Source organism: Lucilia sericata, unplaced genomic scaffold (genome assembly GCF_015586225.1).
Source record: "Lucilia sericata isolate MDLA Ls3-8-SP2 unplaced genomic scaffold, ASM1558622v1 Contig000061F_arrow, whole genome shotgun sequence".
Classification (NCBI taxonomy): domain Eukaryota; kingdom Metazoa; phylum Arthropoda; class Insecta; order Diptera; family Calliphoridae; genus Lucilia; species Lucilia sericata.
Window position 1 is genome coordinate 478,875 of NW_023994096.1, and position 24,017 is coordinate 502,891.

A 24,017-nucleotide genomic window follows, 5' to 3' on the forward strand; every position below is an offset into this window, starting at 1 on the left:
AAAGGAAATCCTCCCAAGTCGAGCTATATCTTCATATGAGGGGTGTAAAAACATAGGCAGTAAACTCCATTTCATTAATGTTCTTACCTTAAAACTGTGGATTCAATTTGCCAACAAACTTCCGAGTGAATTTCTTTCAAACTTGTTTTAGATATTCTTTTAATTCCATTTTATTTAGAGAGTAAAAGAAATTCGAAAAATACTGAAATAGAGATTGCTTAATTTGTTTCTCCACCCCTCATATAAGAAGCAGCTTCTTGTTCTCTACCTTGGTATAAACTGCTGAGTATTCTATGGTCTCCACCAGTCAAAACATAACCTAATTTCGAGATAAAGCGACAGCGCGAGACAGATGCAGACAATGCGTAACAACACGGTAATGCATTACACAAGTGAGAGTAAGACGCAACTTTCTCAAAAGCTTGGCACCAAACATTTGTATTTAGAACTCTTTCTTACAGAATCATTCAACCTTTATGCTTTAAAGAGTTAAGATTCTGAACTACATATTTTCCGAAGAATAAAAGACAAATTTATTATTTCTTTTTGGAATCTATTTGTTGCAATTAAAATTAAACTAAAAACCTCTAGTTTTTATTATAAATTCTATCGCATAATGAGTATTTTATTTCAATGAAAAAAGAGCTTAGATAAAAAAACCAATAAATTTTCCTACTAACTAATATAACAGTCGTTTTAAAAAGGCAACAATTATGACTTGAATAAGAATTTAAAATACTACTACTAATGTTTCCGAACCACAAATCATGAATATCTCAAGAAACGATCCATAGGGAAATACCTAAAGGATTCATTAAATATATCCGTAAAAGCGGTACTAATAAGATCATTTATTATGGGCTTAATAAATGGCAAACCAAGCTGCCACATACTATTGATAACACCATCCGAAACATTGTCCAATCTAGCACGACCTGGAACTAAGGCATCGGATATATGCATCTTTAAACCACCAATACGATCAATTTCGATATGTACTTTTAAAAGTGAACCCGGTTCACCTAAACGTCTAACGCTGGTAGTTTGACTAGAAGAGAATTAAATTAATAATATTAATCCAGTAAAAACTTATTTATTTTTGTTTACCTGTAATCATATAAAGTCATATTCCAAAAACCTTTTCTCTTAATTCGTGTACCAAAAACAGTACCCGAAAACTCATACCAACCATCCAGACTCTTTTCGGGAAAATACTGAGAATAAATTATACGATTTTGCTCATGATCTGTATGATATTTGGTAACTTCTGAATGTGTCCAACCGTATTCCGTAACATTACGTAGAATTAATTTAAAACCAGCCACACCTTTTTGATCACCACGCCGTATCTCCACAAAAGAGGCCCTATGCGGATCAAAAGGTTTTATGTGATAATCCGGTACCCCTGAATAATTACATTGAAATATAAGAATATAATCTTAAATAAACTAAATTTAATTTTATTTACCAGTTGGAAAATAAGCTCTCAAATCATTAAATACATCCTTCATACAAGAATCGAAATCTTCATCAAACATTTTACATTTGCCTAACAGTCTTGAGAAATCTTCATCGACGGATATATGACCTTGTGCATGCGTTGAGATTATTTTACTGTTGAATAGAGTAATTGCTATCATAATGGACAATCTTAAAGTTGTTGTCGACGACAAGGTCGTCATCATCATTGTTGGCGTTTTCGTTGTTAATGACTTGCGTACATTTTTGGTAAGTTTTATCATATTTAGTATAGTTGCTTTTATTGTACTTTTATATGAACTATTAAATTAAAGAAAAAACTTTTAATTAACACAAATATAGTTTATATTAATAGACTGCTTTAAAATATTTAAATAGTTAATGTCTATTAGTCACTTCTATTACAATTAATTAAGTTTAATTACTTAGCATTTTAACACATAACAACTTATTAAGGAATCATAATTAAACGACGAAGTTATAATTATTTAATATTATGTAGCTACTTGTTTAAATAGGATTTATCATAATTTAGGAAATTATGCGAATAATCTTCATCATTTCTTCATCATTTTTGAAATACAATTTAAAATTTTCATTTCCTTTAAATAGTCTAGTCTATAGTCTAGTCTATAGTCTAGTCTATAGTCTAGTCTATAGTCTAGTCTATAGTCTAGTCTAGTCTAGTCTATAGTCTAGTCTATAGTCTAGTCTATAGTCTAGTCTATAGTCTAGTTAGTCTATAGTCTAGTCTATAGTCTCGTCTATAGTCTAGTCTATGTCTAGTCTATAGTCTAGTCTATAGTTAGTCTATAGTCTAGTCTATAGTCTAGTCTATAGTCTAGTCTATAGTCTAGTCTATAGTCTAGTCTATAGTCTAGGCTAGTCTAGTAGTCTAGTCTAGTCTAAGTCTAGTCTATAGTCTAGTCTATAGTCTACTTGTTTAAATAGGATTTATCATAATTTAGGAAATTATGCGAATAATCTTCATCATTTCTTCATCATTTTTGAAATACAATTTAAATTTTCATTTAAATTTTCATTTAGTCTAGTCTATAGTCTAGTCTAGTCTAGTCTCGTCTAGTCTATAGTTCTGTCTATTTAAAATTTCTATTTTAAAATTTTCATTTAGTCTAGTCTATAGTTCGTCTAGTCTTAGTCTCTCGTCTGTCTATAGTAGTGTCTAGTCTAGTCTAGTCCTAGTCTATTAGTCTAGTCTATAGTCTAGTCTTATAGTCTAGTCTATAGTCTATAGTCTAGTCTATAGTCTAGTCTATAGTCTAGTCTATAGTCTAGTCTATAATCTAGTCTAGTCTATAGTCTAGTCTAGTCTATAGTCTAGTCTAGTCTATAGTCTAGTCTATAGTCTAGTCTATAGTCTAGTCTATAGTCTAGTCTATAGTCTAGTCTATAGTCTAGTCTATAGTCTAGTCTATAGTCTAGTCTATAGTCTAGTCTATAGTCTAGTCTATAGTCTAGTCTATAGTCTAGTCTATAGTCTAGTCTATAGTCTAGTCTATAGTCTAGTCTATAGTCTAGTCTATAGTCTAGTCTATAGTCTAGTCTATAGTCTAGTCTATAGTCTAGTCTATAGTCTAGTCTATAGTCTAGTCTATAGTCTAGTCTATAGTCTAGTCTATAGTCTAGTCTATAGTCTAGTCTATAGTCTATAGTCTAGTCTATAGTCTAGTCTATAGTCTAGTCTATAGTCTAGTCTATAGTCTAGTCTATAGTCTAGTCTATAGTCTAGTCTATAGTCTAGTCTATAGTCTAGTCTATAGTCTAGTCTATAGTCTAGTCTATAGTCTAGTCTATAGTCTAGTCTATAGTCTAGTCTATAGTCTAGTCTATAGTCTAGTCTAAGTCTATTCTATAGTCTAGTCTATAGGTCTAGCATGCTAGTCTATAGTCTAGTCTATAGTCTAGTCTATAGTCTAGTCTATAGTCTAGTCTATAGTCTAGTCTATAGTCTAGTCTATAGTCTAGTCTATAGTCTAGTCTATAGTCTAGTCTATAGTCTAGTCTATAGTCTAGTCTATAGTCTAGTTATAGTCTAGTCTATAGTCTAGTCTATAGTCTAGTCTATAGTCTAGTCTATAGTCTAGTCTATAGTCTAGTCTATAGTCTAGTCTATAGTCTAGTCTATAGTCTAGTCTATAGTCTAGTCTATAGTCTAGTCTATAGTCTAGTCTATAGTCTAGTCTATAGTCTAGTCTAAGTCTAGTCTATAGTCTAGTCTATAGTCTAGTCTATAGTCTAGTCTATAGTCTAGTCTATAGTCTAGTCTATAGTCTAGTCTATAGTCTAGTCTATAGTCTAGTCTCTAGTCTATAGTCTAGTCTATAGTCTAGTCTATAGTCTAGTCTATAGTCTAGTCTATAGTCTAGTCTATAGTCTAGTCTATAGTCTAGTCTATAGTCTAGTCTATAGTCTAGTCTATAGTCTAGTCTATAGTCTAGTCTATAGTCTAGTCTATAGTCTAGTCTATAGTCTAGTCTATAGTCTAGTCTATAGTCTAGTCTATAGTCTAGTCTATAGTCTAGTCTATAGTCTAGTCTATAGTCTAGTCTATAGTCTAGTCTATAGTCTAGTCTATAGTCTAGTCTATAGTCTAGTCTATAGTCTAGTCTATAGTCTAGTCTATAGTCTAGTCTATAGTCTAGTCTATAGTCTAGTCTATAGTCTAGTCTATAGTCTAGTCTATAGTCTAGTCTATAGTCTAGTCTATAGTCTAGTCTATAGTCTAGTCTATAGTCTAGTCTATAGTCTAGTCTATAGTCTAGTCTATAGTCTAGTCTATAGTCTAGTCTATAGTCTAGTCTATAGTCTAGTCTATAGTCTAGTCTATAGTCTAGTCTATAGTCTAGTCTATAGTCTAGTCTATAGTCTAGTCTATAGTCTAGTCTATAGTCTAGTCTATAGTCTAGTCTATAGTCTAGTCTATAGTCTAGTCTATAGTCTAGTCTATAGTCTAGTCTATAGTCTAGTCTATAGTCTAGTCTATAGTCTAGTCTATAGTCTAGTCTATAGTCTAGTCTATAGTCTAGTCTATAGTCTAGTCTATAGTCTAGTCTATAGTCTAGTCTATAGTCTAGTCTATAGTCTAGTCTATAGTCTAGTCTATAGTCTAGTCTATAGTCTAGTCATATAATCTAGTCTATAGTCTAGTCTATAGTCTAGTCTATATAATCTAGTCTATAGTCTAGTCTATAGTCTAGTCTATAGTCTAGTCTATAGTCTAGTCTATAGTCTAGTCTATAGTCTAGTCTATAGTCTAGTCTATAGTCTAGTCTATAGTCTAGTCTATAGTCTAGTCTATAGTCTAGTCTATAGTCTAGTCTATAGTCTAGTCTATAGTCTAGTCTATAGTCTAGTCTATAGTCTAGTCTATAGTCTAGTCTATAGTCTAGTCTATAGTCTAGTCTATAGTCTAGTCTATAGTCTAGTCTATAATCTATAGTCTAGTCTATAATCTAGTCTATAGTCTAGTCTATAGTCTAGTCTATAGTCTAGTCTATAGTCTAGTCTATAGTCTAGTCTATATTCTAGTCTATATAATCTAGTCTATAGTCTATATTCTAGTCTATATAATCTAGTCTATAGTCTAGTCTATAGTCTAGTCTATATAATCTAGTCTATAGTCTAGTCTATAATCTAGTCTATATAATCTAGTCTATAGTCTAGTCTATATAATCTAGTCTATATAATCTAGTCTATATAATCTAGTCTATAGTCTAGTCTATAGTCTAGTCTATAGTCTAGTCTATAGTCTAGTCTATAGTCTAGTCTATAGTCTAGTCTATAGTCTAGTCTATAGTCTAGTCTATAGTCTAGTCTATAGTCTAGTCTATAGTCTAGTCTAGTCTATGTCTAGTCTATAGTCTAGTCTATAGTCTAGTCTATAGTCTAGTCTATAGTCTAGTCTATAGTCTAGTCTATAGTTAGTCTATAGTCTAGTCTATAGTCTAGTCTATAGTCTAGTCTATTAGTCTTAGTCTTATGTCTAGTCTATAGTCTAGTCTATAGTCTAGTCTATAGTCTAGTCTATAGTCTAGTCTATAGTCTAGTCTATAGTCTAGTCTACTAGTCTTCTAGTCTATAGTCTAGTCTATAGTCTAGTCTATAGTCTAGTCTATAGTCTAGTCTATAGTCTATTCTATAGTCTAGTCTATAGTCTAGTCTATAAGTCTAAGTCTATTAGTAATAGTCTAGTCTAGTTTAGTCTAGTCTATAGTCTAGTCTATAGTCTAGTCTATAGTCTAGTCTATAGTCTAGTCTATAGTCTAGTCTAGTCTATAGGTCTAGTCTATAGTCTAGTCTATAGTCTAGTCTATAGTCTAGTCTATAGTCTAGTCTATAGTCTAGTCTATAGTCTAGTCTATAGTCTAGTCTATATAGTCTAGTCTATAGTCTAGTCTATAGTCTAGTCTATAGTCTAGTCTATAGTCTAGTCTATAGTCTAGGTCTATAGTCTAGTCTATAGTCTAGTCTATAGTCTAGTCTATAGTTCTAGTCTATAGTCTAGTCTATAGTCTAGTCTATAGTCTAGTCTATAGTCTAGTCTATAGTCTAGTCTATAGTCTAGTCTATAGTCTAGTCTATAGTCTAGTCTATAGTCTAGTCTATAGTCTAGTCTATAGTCTAGTCTATAGTCTAGGTCTATAGTCTAGTCTCTAGTCTAGTCTATAGTCTAGTCTATAGTCTAGTCTATTCTATAGTCTAGTCTATAGTCTAGTCTAGTAGTCCTAGTCTATAGTCTAGTCCTATAGTCTAGGTCTATAGTCTAGTCTATAGTCTAGTCTATAGTCTAGTCTATAGTCTAGTACTAAGTCTAGTCTATAGTCTAGTCTATAGTCTAGTCTATATAATTCTAGTCTATAGTCTAGTCTATAGTCTAGTCTATAGTCTAGTCTATAGTCTAGTCTATAGTCTAGTCTAAGGTCCTAGTCTATAGTCTAGTCTATAGTCTAGTCTATAGTTAGTCTATAGTCTAGTCTATAGTCTATAGTCGAGTCTAGTCTAGTTCTATAGTCTAGTCTATTAATCTAGTCTATAGTCTAGTCTATAATCTAGTCTATAGTCTAGTCTATAGTCTAGTCTATAGTCTAGTCTATAGTCTAGTCTATAGTCTAGTCTATATTCTTAGTCTATATAATTCTAGTCTATTAGTCTAATTCTAGTCTATATAATCTAGGTCTATAGTCTAGTCTATAGTCTAGTCTATATAATCTAGTCATAGTCTAGTCTATAATCTAGTCTATAGTCTAGTCTATATAATCTAGTCTATATAATCTAGTCTATAGTCTAGTCTATAGTCTAGTCTATAGTCTAGTCTATAGTCTAGTCTATAGTCTAGTCTATAGTCTAGTCTATAGTCTAGTCTATAGTCTAGTCTATAGTCTAGTCTATAGTCTAGTCTATAGTCTAGTCTATAGTCTAGTCTATAGTCTAGTCTATAGTCTAGTCTATAGTCTAGTCTATAGTCTAGTCTATAGTCTAGTCTATAGTCTAGTCTATAGTCTAGTCTATAGTCTAGTCTATAGTCTAGTCTATAGTCTAGTCTATAGTCTAGTCTATAGTCTAGTCTATAGTCTAGTCTATAGTCTAGTCTATAGTCTAGTCTATAGTCTAGTCTATAGTCTAGTCTATAGTCTAGTCTATAGTCTAGTCTATAGTCTAGTCTATAGTCTAGTCTATAGTCTAGTCTATAGTCTAGTCTATAGTCTAGTCTATAGTCTAGTCTATAGTCTAGTCTATAGTCTAGTCTATAGTCTAGTCTATAGTCTATTCTATAGTCTAGTCTATAGTGTAGTCTATAGTCTAGTCTATAGTCTAGTCTATAGTCTAGTCTATAGTCTAGTCTATAGTCTAGTCTATAGTCTAGTCTATAGTCTAGTCTATAGTCTAGTCTATAGTCTAGTCTATAGTCTAGTCTATAGTCTAGTCTATAGTCTAGTCTATAGTCTAGTCTATAGTCTAGTCTATAGTCTAGTCTATAGTCTAGTCTATAGTCTAGTCTATAGTCTAGTCTATAGTCTAGTCTATAGTCTAGTCTATAGTCTAGTCCTATAGTCTAGTTATACTTCAGTCTATAGTCCTAGTCTATAGTCTAGTCTATAGTCTAGTCTATAGTCTAGTCTATAGTCTAGTCTATAGTCTAGTCTATAGTCTAGTCTATAGTCTAGTCTATAGTCTAGTCTATAGTCTAGTCTATAGTCTAGTCTATAGTCTAGTCTATAGTCTAGTCTATAGTCTAGTCTATAGTCTAGTCTATAGTCTAGTCTATAGTCTAGTCATAGTCTAGTCTATAGTCTAGTCTATAGTCTAGTCTATAGTCTAGTCTATAGTCTAGTCTATAGTCTAGTCTATAGTCTAGTCTATAGTCTGTCTAGTCTAGTTAGTCTAGTCTATAGTCTAGTCTATAGTCTAGTCTATAGTCTAGTCTATAGTCTAGTCTATAGTCTAGTCTATAGTCTAGTCTATAGTCTAGTCTATAGTCTAGTCTATAGTCTAGTCTATAGTCTAGTCTATAGTCTAGTCTATAGTCTAAGTCTATAGTCTAGTTCTATAGTCTAGTCTATAGCTCTAGTCTATAGTCTAGTCTATAGTCTAGTCTATAGTCTAGTCTATAGTCTAGGTCTATAGTCTAGTCTATAGTCTAGTCTATAGTCTAGTCTATAGTCTAGTCTATAGTCTAGTCTATAGTCTAGTCTATAGTCTAGTCTATAGCTAGTCTATAGTCTAGTCTATAGTCTAGTCTATAGTCTAGTCTATAGTCTAGTCTATAGTCTAGTCTAGTCTAGTCTAGTCTAGTCTATAGTCTAGTCTATAGTCTAGTCTATAGTCTAGTCTATAGTCTAGTCTATAGTCTAGTCTAGTCTATAGTCTAGTCTATAGTCTAGGCTATAGTCTAGTCTATAGTCTAGTCTATAGTCTAGTCTATAGTCTAGTCTATTAGTCTAGTCTATAGTCTAGTCTATAGTCTAGTCTATAGTCTAGTCTATAGTCTAGTCTATAGTCTAGTCTATAGTCTAGTCTATAGTCTAGTCTAGTCTATAGTCTAGTCTATAGTCTAGTCTATAGTCTAGTCTATAGTCTAGTCTATAGTCTAGTCTAGTAGTCTATAGTCTAGTCTATAGTCTAGTCTATAGTCTAGTCTATAGTCTAGTCTATAGTCTAGTCTATAGTCTAGTCTATAGTCTAGTCTATAGTCTAGTCTATAGTCTAGTCTATAGTAGTCTAGTCAGTCTATAGTCTAGTCTATAGTCTAGTCTATAGTCTAGTCTATAGTCTAGTCTATAGTCTAGTCTATAGTCTAGTCTATAGTCTAGTCTATAGTAGTCTATAGTCTAGTCTATAGTCTAGTCTATAGTCTAGTCTATAGTCTAGTCTATAGTCCAGTCTTTAGTCTAGTCTATAGTCTAGTCTATACAGACTGGACAAGATTATTTCTAATAGTATTCCCACTTTTAAGGTTAAGGTGAGTGATAGCAGTGCCGCTAGTATGGCCAGTTTGGCTAATTGTTAATATTAAGCGCCCTAGCGTCATAGTAATGCGCTGTTGTAAGCTATTTGCCTAGTCCATGTACGCCGTGGATCATCCTTCTGAACGTGCTTGTACTTGTAGATAGAAGGTATCTGACAGACGAGATGGAGGACCTGGTATTTAGAAACAATTCGGGCGTCACGGTCAAGGAGGAGGATGTTGGGGAGTTGTTCAGTATTGGAAAAGAGATGTTGACCTTATTGCCCGAATTGTTGAGCATGAAGGGCAGGTTCTGACCGACTTAAACGTGGAGGGCCTTTTGGAGATACTTCTTTGGTGAGACTAGTGCATTTTTCTTTGAAGTTGGCGAAAATTTCTCTGAGCTTGCTAACAGCTTGCTAACAGTCAGATAATATCCACCACTGTAGAGGTAAGAGGAAACCAAAACCCTTTTACTAGCTGTTCGATAAGTAGCCGTGCAGAAGTATCCAAGCGCTCCTGCATAAGATATTAACAATACAGGTTGAACGAGAAAGGAGAATTTTAGTAACTGGTCGTTGACGTTTCTTTTCTTTGTATTCAAGATGGCAATGGCAGTTCGCAGCAAGTTCTAGTCAATGGATAGGCTAATTATCTGACGGCACCGATAAAGCGTCGCTAAATTTGACTAAATTTACGGCCCAGTGGTTTCTAGCAAGGAAAGGTTAATACAGAGCAAAAACAACACGTTACGTATGATGCTGTATGTTGTTATCAAAGATGGAAAATTGTGTGTGGGAAAATAAGCAGGTACGCGAAAAAATTAGTTAAACATTTTAAAAGTAAAATATGCTAATGTGGTGTTATTTGTAACTCTGTTAGCAAAGTCTACTTTGTTTGTACTTTTTCGTTTTTTAACTGGTTCTTTTTGAGATATCTATAATGTAGACCCCGGAGTAAATGAGGATCTATTAGAGGGAAATTATTGGTACTTTTTCCATCATTAAATGGCACATATTGAATTTTTTAATATTGAAATAGAAATGCAAAATTAAACACGCAGCTTACGTACTGATGGAATGAAAATCATTAAAAGGAAGTATACTATTACTTTTTCGTCATTCCAATGGTACATTTTGATTTTCTGAATGATTGAACCTAGAAACATAAAATCAGAATAAGATTAAATTTTTTTGTACTTTTTCTTCTTTAATAGGTATTTTTAAAATTTTTTTATTATTAAACAGAATTAAACAATCAGCGCAATTTTTTTCAATTTTCTGGTAAAATGGAGCTTATTACTCAACAATAAATTACAATTTATTTTAAATAAATGGCTTGTGAGTTTTTTTATATTACAAAATTACATTTAATATACTTTAACAATTGAACAATCTAACCGATTTATTTATTCTGTAAACAATTTTCAAAGTTATATTGTGAACTATTGTGTATTAAGAACGCATAGCAATATAACTTCAATATATTTCGATATTTTTATTCTACATTTGACTATCCAAAATAATTTTGTTGCGCATATAGTGCAAACTATTGCAACAAAATAATTAAAAATAAACATATTTCATATAAATGAATATTTGGATTATTCATAACATGTTGTTTTTTAATTATTTATACACATATTTTAAGTATTCAATTTCCAATCAAAATGATACACCATCGAAAGAAACAATTCAAGCGAAACAACATTCACATTCACTGAAAACGAAAGACTTAAGACACAAACATCATTTACCTATTTAAATGTTTTTGTTTTTCTTCTTGTCGATGGTTGGTTTTTTTTTGAAGTTTTTTGTGGTCTTACTAAATAAATAAAAAATTTTGTAAACAATTGCAGTTGAATTTACCAAAAAATAAAAGGGTAAAAAGTAAAAAACAAACTTGTTTCAAGATAAACTTGAAAAATAAAACAACTTTAAAATTGAATGTAAACAGAGATTTTAAGAAAACCAAGACAGTTTTTTAAATAATTTCTCAAACTTTTTTATACTTTTAAAGACTTGACATGATATTTATTCTAAATTTAATATAAAAAACAAAATAAAGCTTAAAGTTGTGTAACAGATTTGAAATTTTTGTTTAATAAAAAAACTATGTTGCATCACTTTTCTTTGCACTAAATTGCACATCATTCACTCATTATTTTCCATGGATTCCATTCCATTTAAACAATTATTGTTAAATTGCAAGCAATTTATTTATATATGCGTTTAAACGAAAAACATACACGCTATACATAAATAAAATTTAACACATATGTATGTCAGTATATTTAGCAATATTGTTAAATATATTTTTTAATAAATAATTTCTGGTATATTTTTCTAATTTAGAAGTATTGACATATATTTTTTAACAGTTTTTCAAGAAATAAACTTTATTGACTTTATTGTTTAACAAGTCTTTAGTGTAAATAGTTTAGTATTTATTTTATTTACTTCCTCGTTTTTTTAAGAAAATAAATTATTATTTAATTCACGACTGTTCGAGTTAAAGTGCTGCTGTAAACTGCTTGACGATTTTTTACTGTTTGTCCGACTCAACGTAGTCTAAGACGTTTTAATAATTTTAACAATTGCTTTTAGCAAAGTTGTAAACTTTATATTAGGGTAAAACTTATTTGTATGCATTAAATAATGTGGGTTTATTAAAAATATGATTCATAAATGTTTTCTTATTTAATTAAGTAATTAATAAATATAGTTTCTAGAAAAGTGATACTCCTTATTTTTCTATATTCCTAGTTCTTTAGCCATGTCCGTCTGCCTGACTGTGCGTATGCTGAAATCCGTTTTCTGTCTGTCTGTGTATATGTTTTTCGAGATCCGAATCTTCAATAATTCTATTAGACATGTTATCGAGAAGATCACTATTTAAAATCAGCAAAATCGGTCCATAAATAACGAGATATGAGCAAAAATCCGTGATAGCTTCTGAAAATTTATCAAAAATGAGCATGCTTTGACAAAAAAAAAACAACAACATTGCAAGGTAAATTTTGTTCCTGTACTTAGTCAGCTGTTAAAATAACATTACCTTACTAACTTTACATAGTGTTTTTGTTATTGTTTTGCTATTACCAAAATCAGAGATGGAAAATTGTGTTTGAGCGAGCGAGCGAGCGAGCGAGCGAGCGAGCGAGCGAGCGAGCGAGCGAGCGAGAGAGCGAGCGAGACGAGCGAGCGAGCGAGCGAGCGAGAGCAGCGAGCGAGCGAGCGAGCGAGCGAGCGAGCGAGAGCGAGCGAGCGAGCGAGCGAGCGAGCGAGCGAGCAGCGAGCGAGGAGCGAGCGAGCGAGCGAGCGAGCGAGCGAGCGACGAGAGAGCGAGCGAGCGAGCGAGCGAGCGAGCGAGCGAGCGAGCTAGCTAGCGAGCGATAGAGCGAGCGAGCGAGCGAGCGAGCGATCGAGCGAGCTATAGCTATCTATCTATCGATCTATCTATCTATCTATCTATCTTATCTACTATCTATCATCTATCTATCTATCTATCTATCTATCTATCTATATCTATCTATCTATCTATTCTTCAGTTTATTCAAATTCTCAAAAAGTCCTCTTTTGGCTAAATGTTGATACTAGGTCAAACTTTCCATGTTTCCATTGCAGATTACTACCCTAATAAAAAACAAAAAAGCAGTTTGGTTACTTACAACTCATTGCGCGCATGCGCAAAATGTTGTAATAAACATTGTTGTAATGAGTAGATTATCAGTGGTGTTAAAACAGTGTTAAAAAAGCTTTTTCCTTCATTCCAAATTATAACATTCTTTTGTATTCTAAGAACAAATATTAGTTGTAAATAAAAACTAACTTAAAACAAACTCTATTATAAATCACTTCAAACTAATTTGTTACTATGAACTTGAAGTACATGTTGTGCATAAATAATTTGCAGAGTTTTTATTTTTTAGTTTCAGTTTTTTTTGTTTTGGATTTCTGAATGCGTTTCAGGGTCTTTGAACGCTGCGACAATCAAAAAGACAACTATGATCAATCAAACAAATAAACAAACAAAAACTTTACGTACTTATTACACATTTTGTGTCTTTTTTAGACCAACAATGAATGACAACAACCAATTACCTATTTGATGGTTCATTCAATTGTTATTTTCAATTAAGTTTTTTTTTTTTTTTTTAATTTTAATCAAAGGTTTAATGTGTAATTATGGCTGAAATGTTTGTTTGTGTGAGTGTATGGTTGTGAACGTTTAATTTTTAAATGGTCTAATAATAATACCTTTTCAAGTTCAGGGTATTATGCTGAAGAAGATCATGTTTTTATGTTTTAAACGATTTAATAATAGTTAAGATTTAACAGATAACTGCAATTGTAATTAATAAGATAATTAAGATATTTTTATTTAAAACAAAATAATAAAAAAGTTTGTTTCTTAAGTCTTTTGTTTTGAACAATTTTTATCAATGCAGCCCAGGTTTATAGGTAAAATTAATTAAATATGTTTAATTTTAAAAAAAATATATGTAAATTTTTTTTATTTACTATAGTTTTAGATTGGAATTTAAAACTTTCAAATGTTCTCCTGAAAAGTATAGAAAACAAGTTAAAATACTTATTTAAATTCCCTTTATCATTAAAAAAGACAAATTGTTGTAATTTGATTTATCAACAGTCTACATATTAACGCATATTAAACAAATTTCCAACAATTATTTAAAAATCACTCTTCATTTGATTTATAAAAAACAATTAACCAGTTGACATGAAAGCTTTCAAATTATTAAAGCTTTTATTTTGTCATTTACCCAATAACGTTAACGTTTAACCGTAATTATGTATTTATTTGAATGCAAACATTAATAAATGTTACTCATATTTTTTATTTACAATTTTAAAAAGTGATTTTTTAAATGGGTGAACTGTTATCAATAAACAAAGACAATTTTTTAAAAATTACAATTTCATTATTTACTTAAAAAAAATCCTTCAAATTGAGTTTAAGTTTTTGTTGGTGTATTTTTTATACAAAAAAAATTAACATTTATTTTGAACTTGCAGTTTAATTTTTTTTTAATATCTTTAAAAAACGCCAAATTTAGCAAAACTGAGTTAAAAAATTATTTTTGTTATTAGGCTTTTAATTTCTTATACAAAAACATATCACAATTTCATTTAATATCAACATTGTGACAACATATTATGTAACCTATAAGGTCAAGATCTTTCAGCCTACTTTTAAGTAATATTATAATTTTGAAAGTAACACTATTTTCCATTTACATTTTAAGTGATTTTTGATCCCAATTAAGTTTATGAGAAAAAATCGTCTAAAAGTAAAGAAAAAACATTTCAAAATAAAACTGTAAAATGCGATAGCTATCAAGTGGTTTTGACACTTTAAAAAATAGTGCATAATTTGATATAATATGAATGTTTTTAATTATGAACAAAATTGTACAAAACTTCTTGAACATTTATTCAAATTAAATAATTCACAATCAGTGTCGTATTATTGTATGTTATATTTTTTTATAGTTACTTTGTAAATTATTTATAACATACAACGATGCAACGTAATCATGATGGAACGTGAACTTTTAATAAAAATAGAATACATACATATGTATTTATAAATGTTCTTAAACGGTGTAAATCTGCATAATTAAATGACAATTCGGGAAATGTCCTTATTAATGAAAATAACTTAGGGCGACAAATTTTCAACCCAATAACCAAAGTATACTTTTCTAAAGGATTGAGCTGCGCTGAATCCGAATATGAACTCAGATTTTCTCCATCACACCTGGGATTTGAGATATCGTGTCCTAAAATATGAAATACGATACTTATGACCTTTTTGAGACATTATAACAGCGCCGTCTGTAAGTCCATCCTGTCAACTTTAAAATTAACGGATAACAGCTGACATCTCTCTTCTTCGAGATATCTTCACCTAAAGCTTGATATAACAATAAATTGACAAAAACTATATTTTTTGTACATTTCGCTTTATTTTAAAAATCTGTTGTACAGAAACTACAGCAGATATCCGTTGAAGTTGACGGACAGACAGACATCGTTTATTTGAATCAGAAATTTTTTTTGTGTATGTTGAAACATCCTCATATAGATGTGGATCCAATATTTTTGTTCGTTATAAACCATATTTACAAAGCATAATATTACTGCAATCATGCCATCTAGGAAAAACTGGAATGTAATAAATCAAGAAGGTATTGATGTATACATGGATGGCTCAAAAAAAGAAAATGGGACAGGAGGTGGTATTTTCTGTGAAAAACTAGGCATTAGTCACAGTTTTATATGAGACCAATATTTTTTACATGCGATTTAATTTTTTTTTTTCAAAAAAATTTATTTCAAAACAAAACAGCTGTTTTGTTTATGTTTGTCACACGAAAATAGAGCACGTTCTAATCAATAAAATCACATATTGGCAATTCCATACGATTGTATGTGACGTTCGTACGCCTTTAGACTCTAAAGTTTAGAGTGGTATAGATTTGGTAAAAATGGGAGTACTTGGAAAACAATATTGACATTCTGCTCCAATCTGAGAATACTATATCTGCAAAAGGAATCATCCCATTCGGAATCTTGTTTATATATAATATGGGTTAAAATATGGCGATATCATACGTGACGAAAAACGGAAGTGTTTTTGAAGTACATGTAAATATTTACGAAAATCTGCGAATTCTGTAGGTGTATCTTTTTGGTTTTAATTTCTTACACTATGAGACATTTTTTCCATTCGTAATCCATAATTTTTAAATAAAAAAAAATTAATATAATTTTATAATGAACATTTATGAATATCGTACGTGACATATCGTATGTGACAGATTTTTCTCCTGAATTTTTTTTAGGTTATAAAAAATATATTTTGGAAATGTATGCACACACACACCTCAACAAATAAAAAGGAGTAGAAAAGTGCAGTCGGACATGGCCGTCCTATATACATGTTTAAGCAATTTATAGATAAAATTAAAAAACAGAAGTTATATGGCGACTAGGGTCAAATATGGTCCGATCCTCATAAAATTTTGGGGAGAGATTTTTATTCATATAAAACTTATTTGTGCCAAATTTTATTATAATACTAGTGCTTATAAGTGAGTTACGGACGTTTAAGTGTTTTTCTGAAATTGTACTTTGAATGGAACTAGGGTCAAATGAAATCCAATCGTTATGAAACTCGTCATAATGGTTTAGGCGAGGGGCGAGGTGTAAAAATAGACCGATTTCAAAGATTTTCAACAGTCTTCGTCTTTGGTGCTACAAAAGATCATGTACCAATTTTTGTTGAATTATATTCAAAAATGAAAAAGTTATAGGGGTTTTATTTTTTCAGTCGTGGTTTACTTTTTCATGGAATTGCCCATATGTGTTTCCACATGTATTTTACACATGCAATATTTCTTATCGGCCCTGTTTTGAATATTAGTACTATGTGGGTTTTAACAAAGTTTTCAGAAAAGCAAAAAAACAGGTTAAATTAGCTGTATTTTTGTAATATCGCGTTGCTTTAGAAAAATATGTATCTTTTCGGGTTCATTAACTAATGTAATTAATATGTATTTTGAAACATAACCGAATTTTTAACGCGTTTTAGCGCAATTCAAAAAACTCCACATAGGACTTTTTGGAAAACAGTTTTTATATTGAAATATTCTTCCAATTTTATGTACAGATTTTAAGATTTTATTCGAAAATTGAGTTTAGGGACTTTAAGGGGTATATTTAACCAATTATAATACCATGCAGCGGATGTTAGCACTACATTCAAAACATCAGCGATATTTACCTTTGAAAATGTTATCTGTCGAAATTAGCGGACAAATTGACCAAAACTGAAGAATTTCTGGCGGTAATATAAAAACTGATATACAGCATCATCTAAACAATCTAAATAAAGAACTAAAAGTCACGGTCCTAATGAGATAGTGGAAGTCAAAGGTCATAAGTATCAAATCTTTGCATATATCTCTATTATTGTTCGTCGTACGACTTTTTATATTATTACAACTTTTGTAGAGAATACAATTTCCAATATTTTGGTAAAGATTATTTTCGCGGATCATCAGTTGTTTTCGAGCTATTTTGTTTTCATTTTCCTTAAAATTGCTACTTAAAAATATCAATTAGATTTATACTTATAAAGATATTTTTATTACTATTTTGCATAAATTAGCAGAAAATACATACCCATTTAATTCCTATTAAATCATTTTTTTTTTAGAATTTCGACTTATTATCACAGCATCTGCCTATGAAAAATTTCAAATAGATTTAGAAGTTGCAATTATACTTTCAATTTGAAATTTAATTTGGTGGACTTAATCTATCAAATAATTAGATTAGTCCCACAAAATTTCATAGAAATCGGTATGCGAAATACAGCCTTCTCATTTTTTACGATAAAATTCATTAATTACTAATCATTAAATAAGGCCTTGATTTTTATGAAATATTAATTTTCTAATATACATATTAAAAAAAAACTGCAAAATATAGTTTGTTTAAATTATTTTTTGAAATTTAATTCAAATTATTTTCCGTTTCCTTCATAATCTATTACAATTTAACGACTACGACATATCAACAATCAACAGCTGGCCACTAAGTTCGAAACACATGTTGAAAAATCCAACATATGTTTACTTTTTGACATTTAAATTCGAACAAAAGCAAATAAAAACCAAAACAACATGTGAAATTGTAAACAAAACCGGTGACACATTGAACTAGACACACACACGTTTACAAAATTAATCATCAACTAAAAGTTAATTTTATAAATATATATTAATTAATAATTTATTGGATTTAAAACAAATACAAACAAAATGGAGGTAGAATTCAGCAAAGAAGATTTTATTTTACCAGAAATTAAATATGAATGTAAGTAAAAAACTAATTTTAATAGAAAAAGAATTTCACAAGAATTTAATAAAATCTTATCATAATTTTGTATTTCATCATACAAATTAATAGATTTGGATCATACCGCTGATGTACAGTAAGTTTTCATTACCAATAATAAATATGATTTTTTACTATTAACTAATATTCCACTTGCAGACTCCATGCCTGGGGCGAATCGCTTAAAGAGGCTTTCGAACAATGCGGCATGGCCATGTTTGGCTATATGACTGAATTGGATTATGTTACCGTGCAGTCCTGCTATCAAATCGAAGCTAAAGGTGATGATGTTGATGGTTTACTTTTCCATTTTCTCGATGAGCTGTTATTCCTCTTCTCCTGTGAACCGTTTTTGATTTGCAAACGTTTAGAAATCACCAAATTTGATTTAGAAACATTTGAGATTGAATGCCGTTGTTACGGTGAACCCTTCGATTTGGAAAAACATCCTCAAGGTACTGAAGTAAAGGCTATTACATACTCTGCTATGCAAATTATACAAGAACCTGAAAAAAATAATTACGAATTATTCGTAATTATTGATATTTAGGTTAAGTTTTCATTAATATTTTTTGTTTTAAGTAAAATGTTGTGACTTTTTACAACTTAATTTTTTAGATTAAATTAAGTACATTTATATTTTAAACTGAAAATAATGTATACTGTTTTTAAATTTGACACCACACTGCCTTAATAGTTGCAAATAATATAATTTATTTATTTGAATTATTTATGTTTTTATTAAAATTAAGTAAATTGCGGTAATAAGTTGAGGTTGTAACTTTAAAGAATAATTCATAGTTTTAAATAATTCAATTTTAAAAAAATAACCGATTCATATATCGTATTACGTTAGTCATTTTCTTGGACCTTGGGTCAAACATTCCCTGATGTCTCGCTTATTCTTTCTGGATGTATAAACTGATCAGCACATTTGATGTGAACAGGGTGAAATCGTGGATTGCCATATTAAATTCATTGTGATAGATCAAAATTATTCCAACTGTGAAGAAGCAAAAACAAATTTTATTGGAATACAGTATTGAAGCCATTTCCACCGGATAACAACGAAACTGAAAAATCCGATCAAATAACTTTTCCCTTTTATTCCATATTCGGAAAATATTTATATTTACATATTAGTATCAAAGTAAAATTTGATATAAAAAGTTTTAATTCTTATCACGATTTCTCCTTAAAATGAGCTCTTCAGAGAATTAGTTTTTTTCGCTAATCGATATTTCGATATTAAAAAAATAGTATTGTTTAACAAATTCTATTGCAAAATGTACTCTTACGCTCTAACCAAATATTCGGCATTTATCACAAAGGGATCAAAATTCCCAACTGGGACTACTTCGGATTTGATGTAAAATACATACATACATACATACATCCTCCTTTCCAACCAACTAATTTTGTTGTATATGTAAATTAACATACTTAAAATACTTAAACTATTATATCGAGGGACTATATTCAATAGTCTCTATCTAAAATAACACAAGTTTTCAGGAGAGCAAAAAAACTGTTTATTTAGCTAGTTCGTGAAGATTTTTGAATTTTTTCTTCTACAATATATTTTAAGACTAAATCGTTATATAAAAAGAATTTAAAGTTTTGCATTTGCAGAATTATTCACAAATTTATATCAGATAGAGCTTTTTTCATAGAAATATAAAATTTTTATTTTAATATCAATAAATATTATATTTTATGCAATTTAATGAAGTAATATAAACCAAATTGTTGAAAAAGCAACAAATTATAAGGTTTTGGTCCAAAAGCAATGTTATATGGTTAAACACGGCAATAAAATGAATCAAATTATTATGATAATGAGCGATATCTCGAAAACAATTAAACCGATTTCATATATTTGTGTTCAGCATGTCCAAATTAGTAAAAACACTTGTTTTGCAATAGAAAATTATCATAAATAATAGAGTTTGAAGCAATTTTTGGATAAGATAGAGAGTTTTGCATTCAGAATTTTTCTTTTTATAAGAAGGAGAAATTTAAAAATTTCTATAAAATTGCCAAAAAATAATTTTTTCTTTTGAAATTTATGCCACTGATGCAGGATAGTTTGCTGGATATTTTGCCATCAAAACCCTGTAGGAAATGCCAATATTAAAAATGTGCTGAATCGCTATTGACTTTGTCAGTAGTACTAGTGTCGAATTATACCCTATACAAGGCTGAGTGCTATTGACATTTAACATGTGCGTGTCATTGAAAATCCTCTAGTAACATTATGACTATTGACTTGGTATTGACTAGGTACTTCTCATGGATACATATGGTGACATTAGAACCAGGAATTTACTAGTACATTTCTATATCGCGAGTCCATTCAGTTTTAATACAGACATTTTCTTAAGGAATATTGACATGTTTGTTGACAATGCCACTAGATATACACCACATCTTTGGTCTCTGTATTTTTTATATTGACACAGAAATGAAAGATTGGAGACATTTGAACTAATACTGTTGACAAAAAGATACTTATATGGACCCAGTCTGACTGCAGGGAATCTTATTTCCATGAAAATGACAGATAGAGACTATTGAATATAGTCCCTCGATATTTAAAAATTTAAAACTAAAATATGTGTCTTGAAAATGTTTACGCGTAACTGTACTATCCATGGCAATATTGAGGGCAAATACTAATAGTCGGCGTGGCACCATCTATATGAAGAAATTATTGAAATTTGTATATCTGGGAAACTATAACAGCTCATATTGTGTACTAGTAACTTTACTATGAATATTTAGGACAAGAATGGATGAACTATAAATAGTGAGCATAGTACCTCTCAAACCTAAAATAATAAGACCGGGTTTTTGAGTTGGCGATCAAATGCCAAATAATAATCAGATTAGTTAATCTAAAAATAAATTTAATCCGATGTTAATCCCATTTGATGTTTTTGAGTACAAGATTAAACTTCGCAGTGTTGCTATACAAAACAACAGAAAACGTCACTGTTTGTTATCAAAAGAATGAATGCATGTTTTATAAAAAAGAAGAAGAAGACAAAGAAGAAGAAGAAGACAATTGTAAATTTAATATGAAAATTATTGAAAACTTAAATTTAAAACAAAAAAATAAATAGAACATTTTAATGTTTATATTTATAAAAAATGTATTATTTTTTGCATCAGCTGTTTACACTTTTGCATTTCATGCTTAAGTTTAAACCACCTCCATTGGGGGCTTAAACTTGCAAACAAAATTAACTAATTGAGTACTCAAAAACGACTTTTGACGATTAATTTTAATTTAATCGCTAATCTTTCACCTAAATATTGGCCCTAAGTCTTACTTTTTTTGTATTTTTAAGTAGTTTTGCTATCCATGGTTATAGTTATATCTATAAAAGGTATATTTGAGGAACTATAACGGCTAAAGTTTCAAAATTTGTACGAGTAACATTACTGTCTTGGTAAATATGTATATGGGACAAAAACGGACCGACTTAATAGAATAGGGGAAGTATGTACATATATTTAAGTATATTATCACGAGGGTAGCAAAGCCCGCAGGGTATAGATAGTAAACTAAATACGTATAAAATATATTTCTGATGGAACTATAGTACATATGTAATAGATGTACATATGTCAAAATAAATGACACCGTGATTCGAATGCAATCAATTTCAATATGCACTATTGTTGTTAATTCCTACTAAAATACAACTGTATTTTGTTTAATAATTCTTATTAAGTAAATATGACATGTATATCTTAGCATATAAACTAAATATATTTAATTAAAAAATAATGTGAATTGTTGTAATAGATTAAAGAAAATTAGTAACTAGTGGGAAGTTTTCCACCAAAACATTGATTGAAATTTATACAATTTTGTTATATTAATTTCTTTGACATTAGCCAACCTTAAATAAAGTATAAAAATAAATAAATTTTGACACTCTTTTTAAATAATTTCAGCTGTCTTGACGACTTCACCTTACTTAATACGTGATGTATAAATACAACAGAGCATAACTGTCAGCAAATATTTTATGACAATTTATAAATAATCAGATATTTCCCCTATACTTACGTATGTAATACTCTTCCGATAGTTTTGACTGCATAAAGACAAATTGCTTAAAAATAATTTTAACCGATAATGTATAATATTTTACACAAATATTTCCAGAAGTTTTGTTAATAAATATAACTGTATAATTTAAAAAAATGTGCAACATTGCTACAATTTCAAAAATATTTTTTAAAATCTTTTGTATTCCTTAAAATTCAGTTCACACATTTCTATATTTATAATTACCAAAAAAAATAAAATTGCAGACTTTACAAAAAAAAAAAAAAAAAAAAAAAAAATAAAATCAAATAACAGATCGATTTCATTTTTTTTTCCTGTGAAACGGAAACCATTCATTATATGAAATTTAGATTCATCTTTTGTTAAGTCATTATTAACAACACTTATACTTTTGAAAAATAACAATCAAAGTGCAATGATCTCCAAAAATATATATAAATGAATCTTTTCTATTCATACAACATTGTATTTTAATTTTATTTATTTTAAAATTTCATTAATTCATATGCCTGTTGTGGGAAATGCACAGGATGTATGCTCTCAAGCTGTTGCGTAAATCTAAATGCATTAATGTGTGTTTTTTAGGTAATTCTTAAGGATGCGAAAATCCTTTTGTATGCATTCATTCATGTACATTGTTTTGAAAATGTATTTCTGTTTAAAAGGTAAATGCATTGTGCAAAATTGTTTGTGAGGATTATTCCACCCCTTTTCTTGACGTGTTTGCTTTTTTTGTTCTTTCAATGCAAACATGTGAAGAAAATGCCAAAAATGATTTGCAAAATCATTTCTAGATACAGGATCTTATTATTTTTGGTAAATTTTTGTGGTTCCTTTTTATTAATTTTGTGTGTTTTTCTTGATTGGAATTTTAACAAGTTTTAATAAATGATGTTTTTTTTAAATCTTTTGTATTTCATATTTTAAAGAATAATTTGAATAATTTCAAAAAATTCTTTAGGAAAATAAACATGTCCATTGTTATTATAATTTTCAATGAAAGAAAAAATGATCCGCCTGTGTTTTTGTGGCACATGATGTGTTTATGATCGTAATGTACGCAATATTTTTTCTGGTTCATTTTAAAGGTTAAAGCTAGATTTAAACGTGTTTAGTTTTACGTCCTAAATAGTGTCAATTGTTCTGTAATATATTTTTTTTTTTGAAAATGGTGCTATGACTATAATCTACAAGATTTCTGAATCGTATTAATTTGGCAGTTCAATAAATCTGAACAGCGATTTTTGCATATTTAGATTCAAAACTTTTTATCAGTAACTTATTTTGTTCAGTTTAGAATACATACATACATAAGTAAGGTATTAGCAGCAAATATGTTTAAATTTTTACTTCTGTTACCTTTCGTTTAAGCCCTACCCAGCTTAATATCGACTTTTTCCGATTTTTATCTACATTTTCGATTATTTCACTTTTTTCTTACATGATAGTTAGGCAAAATAGGTTACTTCGTTTTTTTTTCAATAAAAAAACGATTATTCAATAATAAGTTTATAGAACCCTAATCCCTTTTAGTCAACATTTAAAAAGTTGTTTGGTGACTACTAACCAAACTGAGACTTTTTCGACGAGTTGCATCTGATTATATGCAATTTATTATAAGAATAGTAGTAATCATGTAGATTTGCCATACAGTTTTGACGAATCCAAATCTACTTAGAGCGGGTTTTTGAGATGGTAATCAAATGCCAATTAAATTTAATCTTATGTTAATCCCCTTTGATGTTGCAGTGCGAAGTGCAATACAAAACAACAGAAAATGTCACTGTTTGTTATCAAAACAATGCATATTTTATAAAAAAGAAGAAGACAATTGTAAATTTAATATGAAAATTAATGAAAACTTAAATTAAAAGCAAAAAAATGTATTTTGAAGTGTCCATAATTTATACTAATCAATAAATAGAGCATTTTAATTTTTATATTTATAAAAATTTTATTAATTTTTTTGCATCAGCTGTTTACACTTTTGTATTTCGTGCTTAAGATTAAACCACCTCCATTGGGCGCTTAAACTTGCAAACAAAATTAACTAATTGAG

General features: G+C 29.7%; 2 protein-coding genes across 3 annotated transcripts; one reads left to right on the plus strand and one right to left on the minus strand.

The window, feature by feature from the left end:
• Positions 1-550: 550 nt before the first annotated feature.
• LOC119616182 lies at positions 551-17,283 on the minus strand. 2 transcript variants are annotated; one of them, XM_037972511.1, is made up of 4 exons: positions 11,404-11,486; positions 1,469-1,779; positions 1,108-1,405; positions 551-1,048 (listed from the first exon to the last, which is right to left on the minus strand). In XM_037972511.1, exons 2-4 carry the CDS (start codon positions 1,740-1,742, stop codon positions 766-768), a joined length of 855 nt encoding a protein of 284 aa, XP_037828439.1. In that variant the 5' UTR covers positions 1,743-1,779; positions 11,404-11,486; the 3' UTR covers positions 551-765. The 2 variants fall into 2 exon arrangements, with proteins under 2 accessions (XP_037828439.1, XP_037828440.1); XM_037972512.1 differs by lacking the exon at positions 11,404-11,486 and adding an exon at positions 17,158-17,283 and having other exon boundaries at positions 603-1,048.
• Positions 17,284-17,656: 373 nt separating this feature from the next.
• On the plus strand, positions 17,657-18,704 carry LOC119616183 (protein archease-like). Its single transcript, XM_037972514.1, has 3 exons — positions 17,657-17,853; positions 17,947-17,971; positions 18,034-18,704. Exons 1-3 carry the CDS (start codon positions 17,799-17,801, stop codon positions 18,422-18,424), a joined length of 471 nt encoding a protein of 156 aa, XP_037828442.1. The 5' UTR covers positions 17,657-17,798; the 3' UTR covers positions 18,425-18,704.
• Positions 18,705-24,017: the final 5,313 nt, after the last annotated feature.

Excerpts from the sequence above, each read along its gene's own strand:
- LOC119616182 (XM_037972511.1), bottom strand. The coding sequence starts at position 1,742 with ATGATAAAACTTACCAAAAATGTACGCAAGTCATTAACAACGAAAACG. Across the intron at positions 1,406-1,468 it reads GAGAGCTTATTTTCCAACTG|GGGTACCGGATTATCACATA; the intron begins GTAAATAAAATT and ends GTAATTATTCAG. Across the intron at positions 1,049-1,107 it reads ATGACTTTATATGATTACAG|TCAAACTACCAGCGTTAGAC; the intron begins GTAAACAAAAAT and ends ATTCTCTTCTAG.
- LOC119616183 (XM_037972514.1), top strand. The coding sequence starts at position 17,799 with ATGGAGGTAGAATTCAGCAAAGAAGATTTTATTTTACCAGAAATTAAA. Across the intron at positions 17,854-17,946 it reads ACCAGAAATTAAATATGAAT|ATTTGGATCATACCGCTGAT; the intron begins GTAAGTAAAAAA and ends ACAAATTAATAG. Across the intron at positions 17,972-18,033 it reads GATCATACCGCTGATGTACA|ACTCCATGCCTGGGGCGAAT; the intron begins GTAAGTTTTCAT and ends TTCCACTTGCAG.